At 37.9% G+C, this 12,913-nt stretch overlaps 1 protein-coding gene across 2 annotated transcripts in view; it reads left to right on the top strand.

Annotated features, from left to right (window-relative positions):
• The window catches only part of Ppm1h (protein phosphatase, Mg2+/Mn2+ dependent 1H), a 200,921-nt gene that overhangs the window by 70,334 nt on the left and 117,674 nt on the right, over nucleotides 1–12,913 (top strand). For both annotated transcript variants that reach the window (XM_069987868.1, XM_069987877.1), the window contains exon 2: nucleotides 5,300–5,462. In XM_069987868.1, the coding sequence (XP_069843969.1) occupies nucleotides 5,300–5,462 (163 nt within the window). The remainder of the gene's footprint in view (nucleotides 1–5,299; nucleotides 5,463–12,913) is intronic.

Raw genomic sequence — 12,913 nt, 5'->3', positions numbered from 1 at the left:
AGAATCTGTGCCACAGAAGCTGCCATTCTATTGACCATCCAGGTGTGTTTGCCAGTGCTTCTTATCAAAGGAATAGGTTCCTGGTGGAGTCAGAATCTGTGCCATAGAACCTGCCATTCTATTGACCATCCATGTGTGTTTGCCAGTATTTCTTAGCAAAGGAATAGGTGGAGTCAGAGCTGTGGTTTGCCAATACCCAAGAATGAGAAGTTATCTTCCGGGAAGCTCCAGCCTACTTTAGTGGTCAGTCACTAGTTCAGAGAACCACACGAAATATTGTTTAAAAGGTTACCTACTGAAAGAAACTTTGATAATGGCTATATTTGGTCTTCCCATAAATGATTCATTTCCCTACATACTGTTTTTCTGTCTGCTTCTCGGTGATTTATGAATCAGTAAATCATCCAATGGCCTTTATAAATACCTTCTCCTTACCTAGTATAATAACTGCCTGCTCAGCAGTGTTAATGACACTTAATATAAATGTTTCAGCCTAAACTTTTCAGAACTCAAAACTTCTTGAAAACAAAGTTAAAGCCTTTATTCAGTCTTTTTCTGGAACCTGAGTGAATCCAGGAACTTGGGAGCCCAGGCTTGGCATCCACAGGCAGAAAGGAACAGAAATTTGTAGCTATGTGGGGTTTTTTCTGTGTATTCTGTACCATCACGTGGGACTTGAGAACAGGGCTCAAAGGAATGAGTAGTTTACTGAATGTCCCTAGGGCAGCAGAGGAACAATGTGGTAGGGTGGAGGAGATTTTCTGGTAACTTGCATTGCTGTGCAAAGTCCCTAGGATCAAGAAAAGAAAACTGGCTTTGTGTTTGTGTTTTATTATTAAATCACATATTGAGTGTTCATTATATGCTAAGCACTGTTGAATGCATTTGATGCTACAGCATTTAATTCTCACTACTTCTGGTGATAAGAAGTGACTCTTCTCCTCATTTTGAAAGTAACTTGCCCAGGAACACACAACTAGAGCTAGACATTACACCAAAACCCACTAAAAGACCATTGCCCCTTTTCCCACTTCTGCAGTCTACTGAGTTGAAGTTGGAAGGACTGGTACTTAATGACTTGACACCTGTAAGATACTTAGCATGGTACATGGGCATGTGGAAATCCTTCAAAAAAAAAAAATATCAACTGTGGTTGTCTTTGTTGATGAAGTGTCTTTTGAAAATGGTTCCAAGCCAGTGGCCTTTGTGACAATTATGAATTCTCTATGCCAATGGACTTGGTGGCTAGAGCTCATTAGTTGAGAATGTGTTATTTTATAATATTGGAGCCATCCAATGAATGTAAATAAAGTTGTGCTTAGGAGCAAGTGAAAACATAGAAAATAAACAGTTGCAATTAGAGCCAGAAATTTTTCTGAATTTCAGGTGGAATCCATTACAAAAAAAAAAAAATGTGAGTAGCATTATTTCACCAGTAGAAAGAAGGTAAACAGGCTTCCCAAGGGCATGAGGGAAGTACAGAATGAATTCCTTGCTGTTTTTATGTCCTCATGATCAGGTTCATACCATACTTGGTATTTAGGTCATAACTTTGAGCTAAAACTTACATGCACAGGAATTTTTTACTTGGAAGTAAAAACAGTTTACCTGTTTTTACACGGAGGAAAACAAAAAAACAAAAAATGTGTGGTTGAAAGAAGGTTCCTAGGTTAAAGCAAACTTTGCCACATGTCTCTCTCCCTGAACAAATGTATTGATCTTCAGAGTTGGAAAACTGGATAATAAACTTTCTGTATTGAAGAGACAATAGCTACCCTTCTCCACCATTTTTTTCCTTCCTGAATTTTAATTCAACCTTCCAAATTACCTACTTCCTTAGATGACTAAAGTCTTCCTACCCCCATCCCAACCTTCCACACACACACACACATTTTAGCAACTCAATAATTTCATAATTTATAGCTAAGGAACATAGATTTGCAGAAGAAACATGGCTAAACTCTGCCACTCACTAGCTGTGCTTATCTTCTAAAAGGTATTTCCAGTGGTTGCTAACTCAGAGTTGACCAGAGGACAAAATAATTTAATTACACAAGAAATGCTGACCACAGACTCTGGCACATAAAGATAATTCTCAACACATTAAGATGTTATTCTCCCCCATTAGAAGTAGCAATGTCTATTCTGCCTCTTTCATTCAACAGTGCCTGCTTTGTACCATATTTTAAAGAGGGAGCCTGAACTGGTAACAGCCACAATTATTACCTCTGGTTTAATTTGAAGGAAAATGTTTTCCTTTTTTTATAGGAGATTGGAAAATAAGATCACCAAAAGTAAGATGATTCATGATTTGGCAGCTTTAAGTCTTCAAAATTAACATTATAGGCAGGTAGAGTTTAAAAAAAATAATTACCTGGTGACCCCCAAGGAGTGTAGTAAAAGACAAGATGTCTAACAAATGTTTTCATCTAAGGAAAGTTTCCAAGCTCCTCAGCTTGGAAATGAGGTCTTCCCCAATTTACATTTAGTAAATGAATATTGGCCTTTGAAGAGCAATGTTTAAGTTGAATGTTTAAGTTGATAGTGATTAAACTTTTTAGAGACAACATAAATTGAGAAGAATTGGACCTTTTACTAAGGTTGTATGAAGCATGGAAGCTAAATTACTGTAAGATACAGGATAAGAGGATAGAGGTATAGCTCAGTGATAGTGCACTTTCCTAGCATTCAGAAGATCCTGAATTCAATCCTCAGTGCCACAAAATAAAAGGAAAGAAGATGTGTGTGTGTGAGTGCACGCGCTATTTGAAAGGGTTGACTTTAAGTTATTTAATTAGATTAGTATTTTATCATCTGGATAATTAAGGTCTGACTAAACAGGCTTATAGGGCTGGGGCTATTGTCTTCCCACTAGATTAACATTTCTGACTTTTGGTATTTTACTAGTATTTTTTCCGAGCCATATTGAATATGAAGTCGCAAACTAAGGTCACCAGTAAGTGTTCTTTAACAGCCCTGTGGCTCTAATGAGTCATTGCAGTGCAGACCTTTGAACCATGAGCTGCTAGGAATAGATGCACAATAGGAAAATAACACAACCTGAGAGTGGAAGCAGAAGGAGCTTGGGACTTTGAAGTGTGTTTACAGCAATGCTGTATTTAGCTGTGTGAAAGTCTTACAGAGTCCTGCGTTTCTCATGTATAAAATAAGGTATGTGGGACCTCCTGGTGAAGGTCAACTTTGAAGTTTAATATCCACAGAAATTACAGTAGTTTTGTAGACTGTTGGAAAACAGCAGCGGTTGATGAGTCAGCCTGGCAGGTAACTATTGGAAATCAGTGATGCATTTTTGTTGTTGTTGTTATTCGCAAAAACCTGAAACACATGACTATAGCACAAGGTGAGGTGCTGATGGTGAGAATGGTGCCAAGTTCCAGAAATAGCAGCGTGATCTTGTAGAGAAGACAGTATGCAGGAGTGGCTGTCACGAACTGGTTTTCCAGCCAAACCTCCACTTTAGCGTTCCCTAGAGAAAAGGCCCTGGTATCGAAGACCTTCATGGTATAAACATGACATTCCAGTAAACAGTCCATCCCGGACATGTTGATTGGAACTCATTACCAATAACTGAGGAGAGGTGAATGGTATTCCATGCCTCCTTCCCCTGCCTGCCTACTTCACTTCTCTGGGAATAGGCTTAATATGGATTTTCCTGACAGATGCATATCCTGCATCATGAGCTGCAGCTGTAGACCTCCCCCCCTTCCCTCCAGTGACTTGGCCTGCACTAAACAAGAGCTTCTCTGGGAGAGGCAGATGGGAGCCACCCATTCTTCCCCTTTGCTCTTCCTAGACCCCTTCAGTAACCAGAAAAGGAGGGCGAGAGCTCCATTTCCTCTCCTCTCAAGCCTGGACCAGAGCTACCCTACTCTGCTTATTACATACATCACCAGAGTCCAGTTTGGATTGGCACAGACAAGTTGATATTCCCATAATATCCTAAGACAGAGTTGAGTTGGGGGTCATGTAGACTTCATTCTGAATTCCATTTGTGCCACATGGAGTAAATTAGTTCTGGTGGGAAATGTGACACCATTTAGTAACCATAATGAACATAGCCTTATATCCTCAGAATTTTGCTTTCTCTCCCTTGAGGAGAGAAAGTGAAGGTAAGGCAGAAAAGTAGATAGAAAACCCTCTGCTTCATGACCTTTCTGTCCTTAAGACTAAATGATAAGTACCAAAGGCTCATCTGATTTTGCAGAAATCAACACACATTCTCATCTCCTTACACAGGCTTCTAAGCATTAATTTTAAAACACTGTAGTCAATAATCTACTTGTAAGTTTTAAATAGTACAATATGTGATTTTTATTTATAAAACAAGCTTGAAATTTATAATAACCTGTATAAGAATAACAAAGCAGTTTTGTTTAGTACAACTATTTGCACTAGGAGAGAGAGACATAGAAGGTATCTGAATGAGGTGGCATGTTTTTCTGAAACAGATCTTTTGCTTATAACATTTAGTAATTAGTGAGCCCACCTGAATACATCTGTAATCCCATCACGTAGGAGTTGGAAGCTAGCCTAGGCTACTGCAATATAACACTGTCTCAAAAAGCTTTGGAACAAAAATTGCTAATTAAGTCAAAAGGGTCGATTTGCTATGATATTTTAGTATGCGTCTTTGCTGTCAGAGTGCTCTGTAGCCCAGTGTGATGAGTGTTATTCTTGAGGGAAAAGGAGTGTTAAAATTAACTTAAAACACAATTTTGCCTTATTCATTCCTTTGTGTAAAGTTAAAATGAGTGTGGTGCAGTGAGGTATAGATCGCTGTTCCTTTGACCTTTGGAATGTGCTATACATTACTACTGTGTTGTCTGATAAGATTGATGGTGGCTTTGCTCTTTTATCAGTTGAATAAAATGAAACAGAATTCCCCCTGAACCAGCCTTTCTGATTTTAGTGGAATTGCCAAAAAAAAAAAAAAAAAAAAGGTTCAGGCCCTGAATTAGCCAGAAAGATTGGTTGCCTGATGTGTTTTGACTAGAATGGTTCATGGAGTCGATGCATCTATTAAGATACATATAAAGGTGAACTCAGTTCAGAGCAACTTCTTCAGTATGTGTTATGTTGGGTGCCAATATAATTCCATTTTCAAAACTCTGTTTATTCATTATATAAAATACCACGGCCATAAGCTCTTTTGAAATGAGTAGTGTTTTCGTTTTATGCCAGATGTGGAGATTTGCCTTGACTGATTCTAGAGACAATGACTACCCTCTCAGCTTTCTAGATATCATTGTTTGATGAGCTTTTCCGGCTTTTTCTCCAGGGTCATCAATGCTGGGAAAAGTACACACAATGAAGACCAAGCCAGCTGTGAGGTGCTCACTGTAAAGAAGAAGGCCGGGGCTATTACCTCAACTCCAAACAGGAACTCCAAGAGACGGTCCTCCCTTCCCAACGGGGAAGGGCTTCAGCTAAAGGAGAACTCGGTAAGATGCTCTTTGTCCTTGATTTTCAGGAGAAGTGGAGCGCATACTCTAGCCCCACTGAAGGATGTTAGGGATTTATCCAGGTGAGAAATGGAATAAAAAATCCATGTCCCCAGAGTGATGAATCTATACTCTGGGCATCACATAATCCAAGCCAAAGTTACATGTGCTAGATGAGCTGGCATTTATATTTTTAATAAAGTAAATGCAAACACTATTAAGAAGTTTTTGTTTTAGGAGTTGATATATATATATATGTATACATATACATGTATACATATATATATATAATCTTTGGTGGTTTCAAAGGAGCCACTTCTAGGTCTTTGTGAAGGAAATAATCTAGAAGCCTCTCATGAGGGGTAGAAATAACAGTAGGCTGTTGGCTTGGAGCCCAGCTGTGACTTTGCCCCTTTTTTCCCACTGCCTGTCCATTAGAGTTGGCCAGTTGGAGTCTGTGTCTGACATTCTTCCAAATTAATATTTGCTTCAGTTGGCCCAAAGCCCTCACACTCCATGGGGTGGCCAAGCACGCTGAATGCCCTGCCATTGATGAATCACAAAACACATTTCCTCTCTCTGATTTCTGGAGAACAAAGCAGACACATCCTCAGAAAGTTCTAACAAACTCCTTGGAAAAGGACAGAAATGCATCAGTACTCTGCCCATCAGATTATTTAGTCCTAGGGATGAGCAATCACAGAAAATCAGGGAAGGTTGAACAAGATAACCCAAATGTGACTATTGCCATAATCTTTTTTTCAAATTCTTTATTATGATTAAGTGATTATATAATTTCACAAATTTCGCAGAATTGTGGGATAGTGATACTTCGTTAAAGTCACAAACACATTCTAACCTTCGTGGGGCAAATAGTCTGTTGTGGTCTATAAAGTTTATGCATTCTATGTGCTTTGACAATACAGTTATTTCTTCCACATTGGGTGATATGTACATTCCTTTCCTTTTGCTTAGTGTCAGCTGTTACCTCTTTCCCGCTCATTCCCTCCATAATTGCCATAATCTTAAGGATATTTCTGTATAACATTTCTTGTAGAATTTTAAAAGATGTCAGAATTTCTTCATGGTCTAAAAAATAGCATCTTATTCCATTTATGATCAGAGAATACAAAAGAATTCTGGCTTATTTCATTACTATTAGGTCATTTTAGAGTAAAGAAAACTGATTTATGTGATTCATTAGTTGTACTTGTTTTCAAGACTGTAGGAAACATTATATTAGGCTTGGCTTAAAAAGCCAGCACTGAGGCTCTACTGGGTAGCAATGGTTAAGTACATAGATTCTGAAGTAACATAGCTCCAGGCAGTGTACCAGTTATTAGCTGGTTAATGTTGCCTAGTTACCTATTCTTTGAGTCTTAGTTGTCTTTTCTGCAGTAGTAATTACCAAATGATAGAGGTCAGCTCATTGGAAGGATGAAATCTAGTCATCTGTAGAAAATGTAGAACTGTCTTTACTGATAAATTCTTAATAAATGTCAGCAGTAATATCCTGAAGGCAGTCCCTCTTCTGTCATTTCTCTGTGGATAAGACCCACTGAATTTTGTATGTTTATTCACTTGTGGATGAAAGATTATATGATCTTCCCTTCTTCTGCTCTTCTCTGCTCCCCTCCATGCATCTGCTCACACTATGGTTTGAACCCAGGGCCTTGTGATTGCTAGGTTGGTGCTCTACCATTTGAGCCATGCATTTAGCCCTCTTTTTTTTTGCTAGTTTGGAGATGGAATCCAGGGAACTTCTTTGATCCACTAGATCTTACCTGAATTGCTGTTGTCCTCTAGTGTTACAAGCCTTGTATAGGCCTTGAGTGCTGGGAACTTCAGCCCTAAAGCAACACGTGTGACAGCTCTTGGGTCTCAGGTATCAGGATCTTCTTTGACCTGTCCTCACTACTGCTGGCAGTTCTACCTCCACTGCCAGGTCTGCTGTTGCTGCTACCAACATTACCAACACTGGTGGCTCTGCTGCCACTCTTGTTGTTGAAGCTGTTGCCATTGTCATCAGGCCTGGCTCTGCTGCTGCTGCTGCTGCTGCTGCTACTGCTGCAGTTAGAATGGCTACTGCTGTTTCCCAACCCCTCTTCCCCCACCTACACACAAAAGAAATTATTTGGTACATGATGAGAAAAATACATGTGTTTCTCGTCGATTCTTGTTAGCTGCCCTCAGCCCATCTGCTTGTATTGATGGTTTTGTCTCACCCTCAAATGATGTTATAAATATCCAAATGACCTTAGATAGGAAAAAAAAGAGCTTCCCATCATTGGAGGGAATCGCTGTGCTATGTTTGTGCTTTTGATTGAGGTAAAATATAGATAATCTGGAACTCACCATTTTAAACTGTTTAAATTATTCAGTGGCATTATGTACATCTACATATTTTACAACCATCACAATTATCCTACTCTAAAAATTTTAATCTTCTCAAGCTGAAACTCTGTGTTCATGAGACATTAACTCTATTCTTCCCTCCTCTAAGCCCTTGGTGCCCCGTTCTGTTTTCTCTCTTTTCCTGAATTTGACCACTCTAGATACTATATGCAAGTAGAATCATGTAGTATCTGTCTTTTGTGTATGGCTTATTTCACTGAGGATAAAGTCCTTAAGGTTCATGCATATTGAAACATGAATCAGAATTTCCTTCTTAAGGATGAATATGTCATCTTGCAAGCATATACCAAATTTTGTTTATCTATTCATTGGCAGGTAGACACTTGAGTTGTTTTCCCCTTCAGGCTATTTGTGAATAATGATGTTTTGAACATGAATGTACAAATATCTCTTGAATTCCTACATTCAGTTCTTTTTTATATATTCCTGTTAGTTGCATTACTGGATTATATGGTGATTCTGTTTACTCTGTCAAATCTGTTCCCTATACTATCAGCACCATTGCTGTTTGGTGGTGAGATAATTAGGCTGTTATTTACTTTCCTCATTTTGGCTTTAACAGTATGTGCCCATAGTTTTGCACCCTTCTATCAAAACTCCCTTTTCTTATATTTGCTTGGTAAACTTCTTTTTTTTGTGTGTGTGAGTATCAGCAATACTCAAAGGAATGGAGATGTGTAGAAGTTTACCAAGCAGGGGCTGGGAAGTTGGCTCAGTGGTAGAGCGCTTGCCTTGCATGCCTGAGGCCCTGGGTTCGATTCCTCAGCACCACATAAGCAAAAAAGCCGGAAGTGGCGCTGTGGCTCAAGTGGTAGAGCACTAGCCTTGAGCTGAAAAGCTGAGGGACAGTGCCCAGGCCAGAGTTCAGGCTCTACGACCAGACACACACACAAAAAAAGAAGTTTACCAAGCAAATATAAGAAAAGGGAGTTTTGATAGAAGGGTTTTGATAGAAGGTCAATTCAACAGTGAGTTGACAGGTATGAAGAATGACAAAAGATGCATAGGACCTCTTTTTAGTGCACTTGCTTAATTTCTCCCTCTTTCCTTAGTCTTTCTGTCCCCAATAAATTTAGGAAAGTCAAAATATGTGTTTCAAAAGACTTCTTTTATGTTTAAAACCATCTTCATCTTCCTTGGAACTTGCAGAAAACCTGCAATTTCTTATCAGATAACAGGAAATTCAGTGAAAAGAAGAATTATCACAGGAATATGTAGTTGAAAATATCAGTGATGTGCAGAGAAACTTAGCAGAAGTATGATTTTATATATGCTATTTTTTTCAGAAGTAGGGATTAAAAGCAAAGCTTTCTACTTGTAAGGCAAGTACTCTATCACTGGGAGGCATGACCCAGTCTTTTTGCTTTTAGTTTGTCTTTCAGATAGGGTTTTGTGCTTTGGCTCTGAGCTAGTGGAGATCCAGCTATCTCTGTGTCTCAAGTAGCTAGTATTAATACTAGCTCATATCCTCTGCCCCCATACTGGGGATTGAACTCAGGCCTTATGCTTGCTAGGCAGGTACTCTACCACCTGAGCCATATCTCCACTCATATTTCTTATACTTAGTAGCAACAAGGTATCCCAGTAACAATGAGATGACTTTTTCTTACTGTAAATAGCTATTATTTAATAAAGACATTAAGGCAACCTTAAGTCATGTTTCATGCTCATTCATAAAAATTATTTGATCCCCTTAGTATATGTAAATCTTTAATCCAAAAAAGTCAACTTAAGCCTTCTATTTTAAAACAAGCCAACCTTCAAAAAATGGTAACTAAAATAATAAAGTATCTCCTACGCAAGTGAGGTATGAGGAATAAAGGTAATGTCATTTCCTGTGATTATCTGAGTTCTTGATAGTGGTGACTTATTTCTAAGAAATTCCACAAATCAACTTCACATACAAAGTAAAATGTCAGGAGTTACAGAAGATATAAAACTTAAACGGGATATAAATTTAAAAGATTGAAAGCCTGAAGAAATACAAGAGGATATTACTTTATTTTCCTTTTAACTGCTCCATAATGGACCTGTGTTTTGGTTTGGTTTGGTTTGGTCTAGTTTGGTCTGGTTGTGGTTTGGCTTTCTGAGACAAGGTCTCATTGTGTATCCCAGGCTACCCTTGAACTCCAAGATCCTTCTGGCTCAGCCTCTCAAATGTTGAGATTATAGGCCTGTTATATATATGTGTGTGTGTGTGTGTGTGTGTGTGTGTGTATATATATATATATATATATACACATATATATGTTTAATGATATACTTCAAAAGATAAGTAAAAATGTCTCTTTTGAGAATAAGGAAGAAAAGTTTCGAAATCTCTGATAAAGTAGATGTGAAGTATATTACAATAAAATATTCGTCATGACAAGTGAAAGCAGAACTGTCCTTGTGCATGGACCCCATTGAGTTCATCTGTTTGTGAAGTCCATTGGCTTACAGTTTGGTATATGGAAGTTGACACTCCACAACAATGTGAAAATCTTGAACATTCCTATGCCTTTCATCTGGAGACCTAGTGTGGCTAGCCAGGAAATATGGGAATCTAAAATGCTGAAAAGACACTTTCATATGATTATCCCTTAGGAAAGATGCTTTGTTGAGAATAGTATCCCCAAACAGCCTTTTACCTTCCTCTGAAGGTTTTTTAATTAACCAGACCAAAATGTATGAGAATTGATCAGCCTTATTCTGTTTTCTTTCTTTTGATATAAAAGATTTTTAAAGAGGTTTGATGTATCATAGTAATTGCCATCAACATGTAAACTCGTTTTCCAAGAGCTTTTGCTTCTTTTCAGTTCCCAAGTATTTAGTCCTTCTAGGATTGAGATAATAAGGGGGAACTGTAACAATGTAACTTCTATGAGGAAGGAGAAATCTCACTAAGGCATCTTATAACCTTAGTGTTAAGAAATGCATGTCTTTATTATAGAATAAGTGGAAAAATAAATGATTATGGAAATCACCAAAACATCACCCTCCTCCTCCTTCTCTCCCCACATATGACTCCCTGTTTGGAGCAGATTTGGGACTTGAAACCAGACTTGTGGACAAGTGCATTTCAAGCCCATTTCCTTAAAATTACCCTTTTGTTGTTTAATTTAGTCAAAACACATCAAAGTATGTCGTTTCTGTATCTGTTAGTTCAGTGTCTAATTACAATAACAGGAGATGGCGATGTCAGTATCAGGGCCAAGTTCATCAGCAGGGGAGAGGGAAGCTGATTATCTTTCTCAGCAGAAGACATGGCAGCCCTGTGGGAATTCAAGGCAGTGTGAGTAAATTGGAGCAGGAGAGGTGGTGAGGAAAAGAGGAATGGGACAATTTCAACTGTGAATAGAACATCTGCCATTCTTCCACCCATTTTCTGTAAGAAGGGTTCTTTCAGTCAAGAGCATTACAGTGAAGGGCACTTCTGGCTCCACACCAACAATCCTCCTGGAAATACTTGGATTCATTTGGCAATTTGTTCTATGCAGTGATGTCACCTTAAAAAATGCAATAGGAGTAGTTATTATCCATTATTTATTGTGTTTACAGTAAATTTTGACTTGTTCTGAGTATGTTAAGAGAATTAAAACTATATATATAATATGTATATTATCTATACATAATACATATGTATATACTATGTATTATTTGTGTATATAACATATGTATAGATATGTGTATAGCTAATGTATATGTGTGTATATGCATGTGTACCAGTCCTGGGACTTGAACACTGGGCATGGATGCTATCTCTGCTCAAGACTGGTGAACTACCACTTGAGCCACAGCTCCACTTCCACATTTTTGGTGGTTAATTGGAGATAAGAGTCTCATGGACTTTCCTGCCTAGACTGGCTTTGAACCTCAGATCCCAGCCTCCTGAGTAGTTAGGATTATAGATATAAACCACCATGCCCAGCAGAGTATATAATATGTATGTGTGTATATATATATATATATGTGTGTGTGTGTGTGTGTGTGTTTGTATATGTACATATATATTTATATATACACACATACATATACATATATCTATATATATAAATTATTTATAGTTGTATATGATATATATAGATGCACATAGATGTGTGTATATGTGTACATATATACATAGATACACATATGTGTATCTGTGTATATCTATGTATATACATTACATATACACACATATTTATATATAGGTATGATATGTGTGTAATTATATATACATATAATATTATATATACATATATATGCAGGACAGCAATGGATTCTTTCCAAACACGTATCTCTTAGTTCAGGGACAGAGAACTCTTGCCATTGATTAAGAGGTGTTACTTTGCCACTAGGTATTGATATCAGCCAGTGTGATTTTAAAAGTTATTGCCTTAGTTGGTCCTTATTTATTTCCCTGAAGATAGGTTTGAAAGAGATATATGCAATGCTAGGAACACAACTAAAGCTTGGTTCTACAGTAGAATTCCCCACTGTGGCAAATCTTATTCCCAGACTGAAAGAAAACAAGTAGTGTGAAGAAGGAAACATCTTGCTTAACTTGTAATCTAACTGCCCACAGCTTTAGGGGGAAAGATCATGGAAAGGGAAATAGCTCTTGAGATTTTATTTTCTTCTTTTTATTTTTTTTCTTAAACAGCATTTGTATGATAAAAGTTGATCTTAGCACCTTGCCAATATCAGTTTGTGTAACTTCATAATTCATCCATAGGTATGCATTACTACTGATGAAGAACTAAGACACGGGGCTGGGAGGTGCGGAGCCCACACAAGCTAGCCTCAGAGTCTAGATTGTAACATTCCTTTTCCTGCATTAGCAGTTGAAGAATATAGCAGTTCTTAATGCTGATGTGAACAATTTCAATAAACATCTCTCCTTTCCATTATGATTCCTCTTTTTTAGAGAACTTGTGAATTCAGAAATGGGGTCACAGCTCTTACTGACTCAGGTGCAGAACAGAACTAAAATGAAATTGTCATCCTTTCAGTCCATATAACTTGCAAGTCCATAACTGTCTAAGTTATGGAATGGTCATTATTCACATAAACCA

Source organism: Dipodomys merriami, unplaced genomic scaffold (genome assembly GCF_024711535.1).
Source record: "Dipodomys merriami isolate MVZ:Mamm:240054 unplaced genomic scaffold, mDipMer1.0.p SCAF_10, whole genome shotgun sequence".
Taxonomy (NCBI): Eukaryota; Metazoa; Chordata; class Mammalia; order Rodentia; family Heteromyidae; genus Dipodomys; species Dipodomys merriami.
This window is presented reverse-complemented; position numbering and strand designations above follow the sequence as displayed.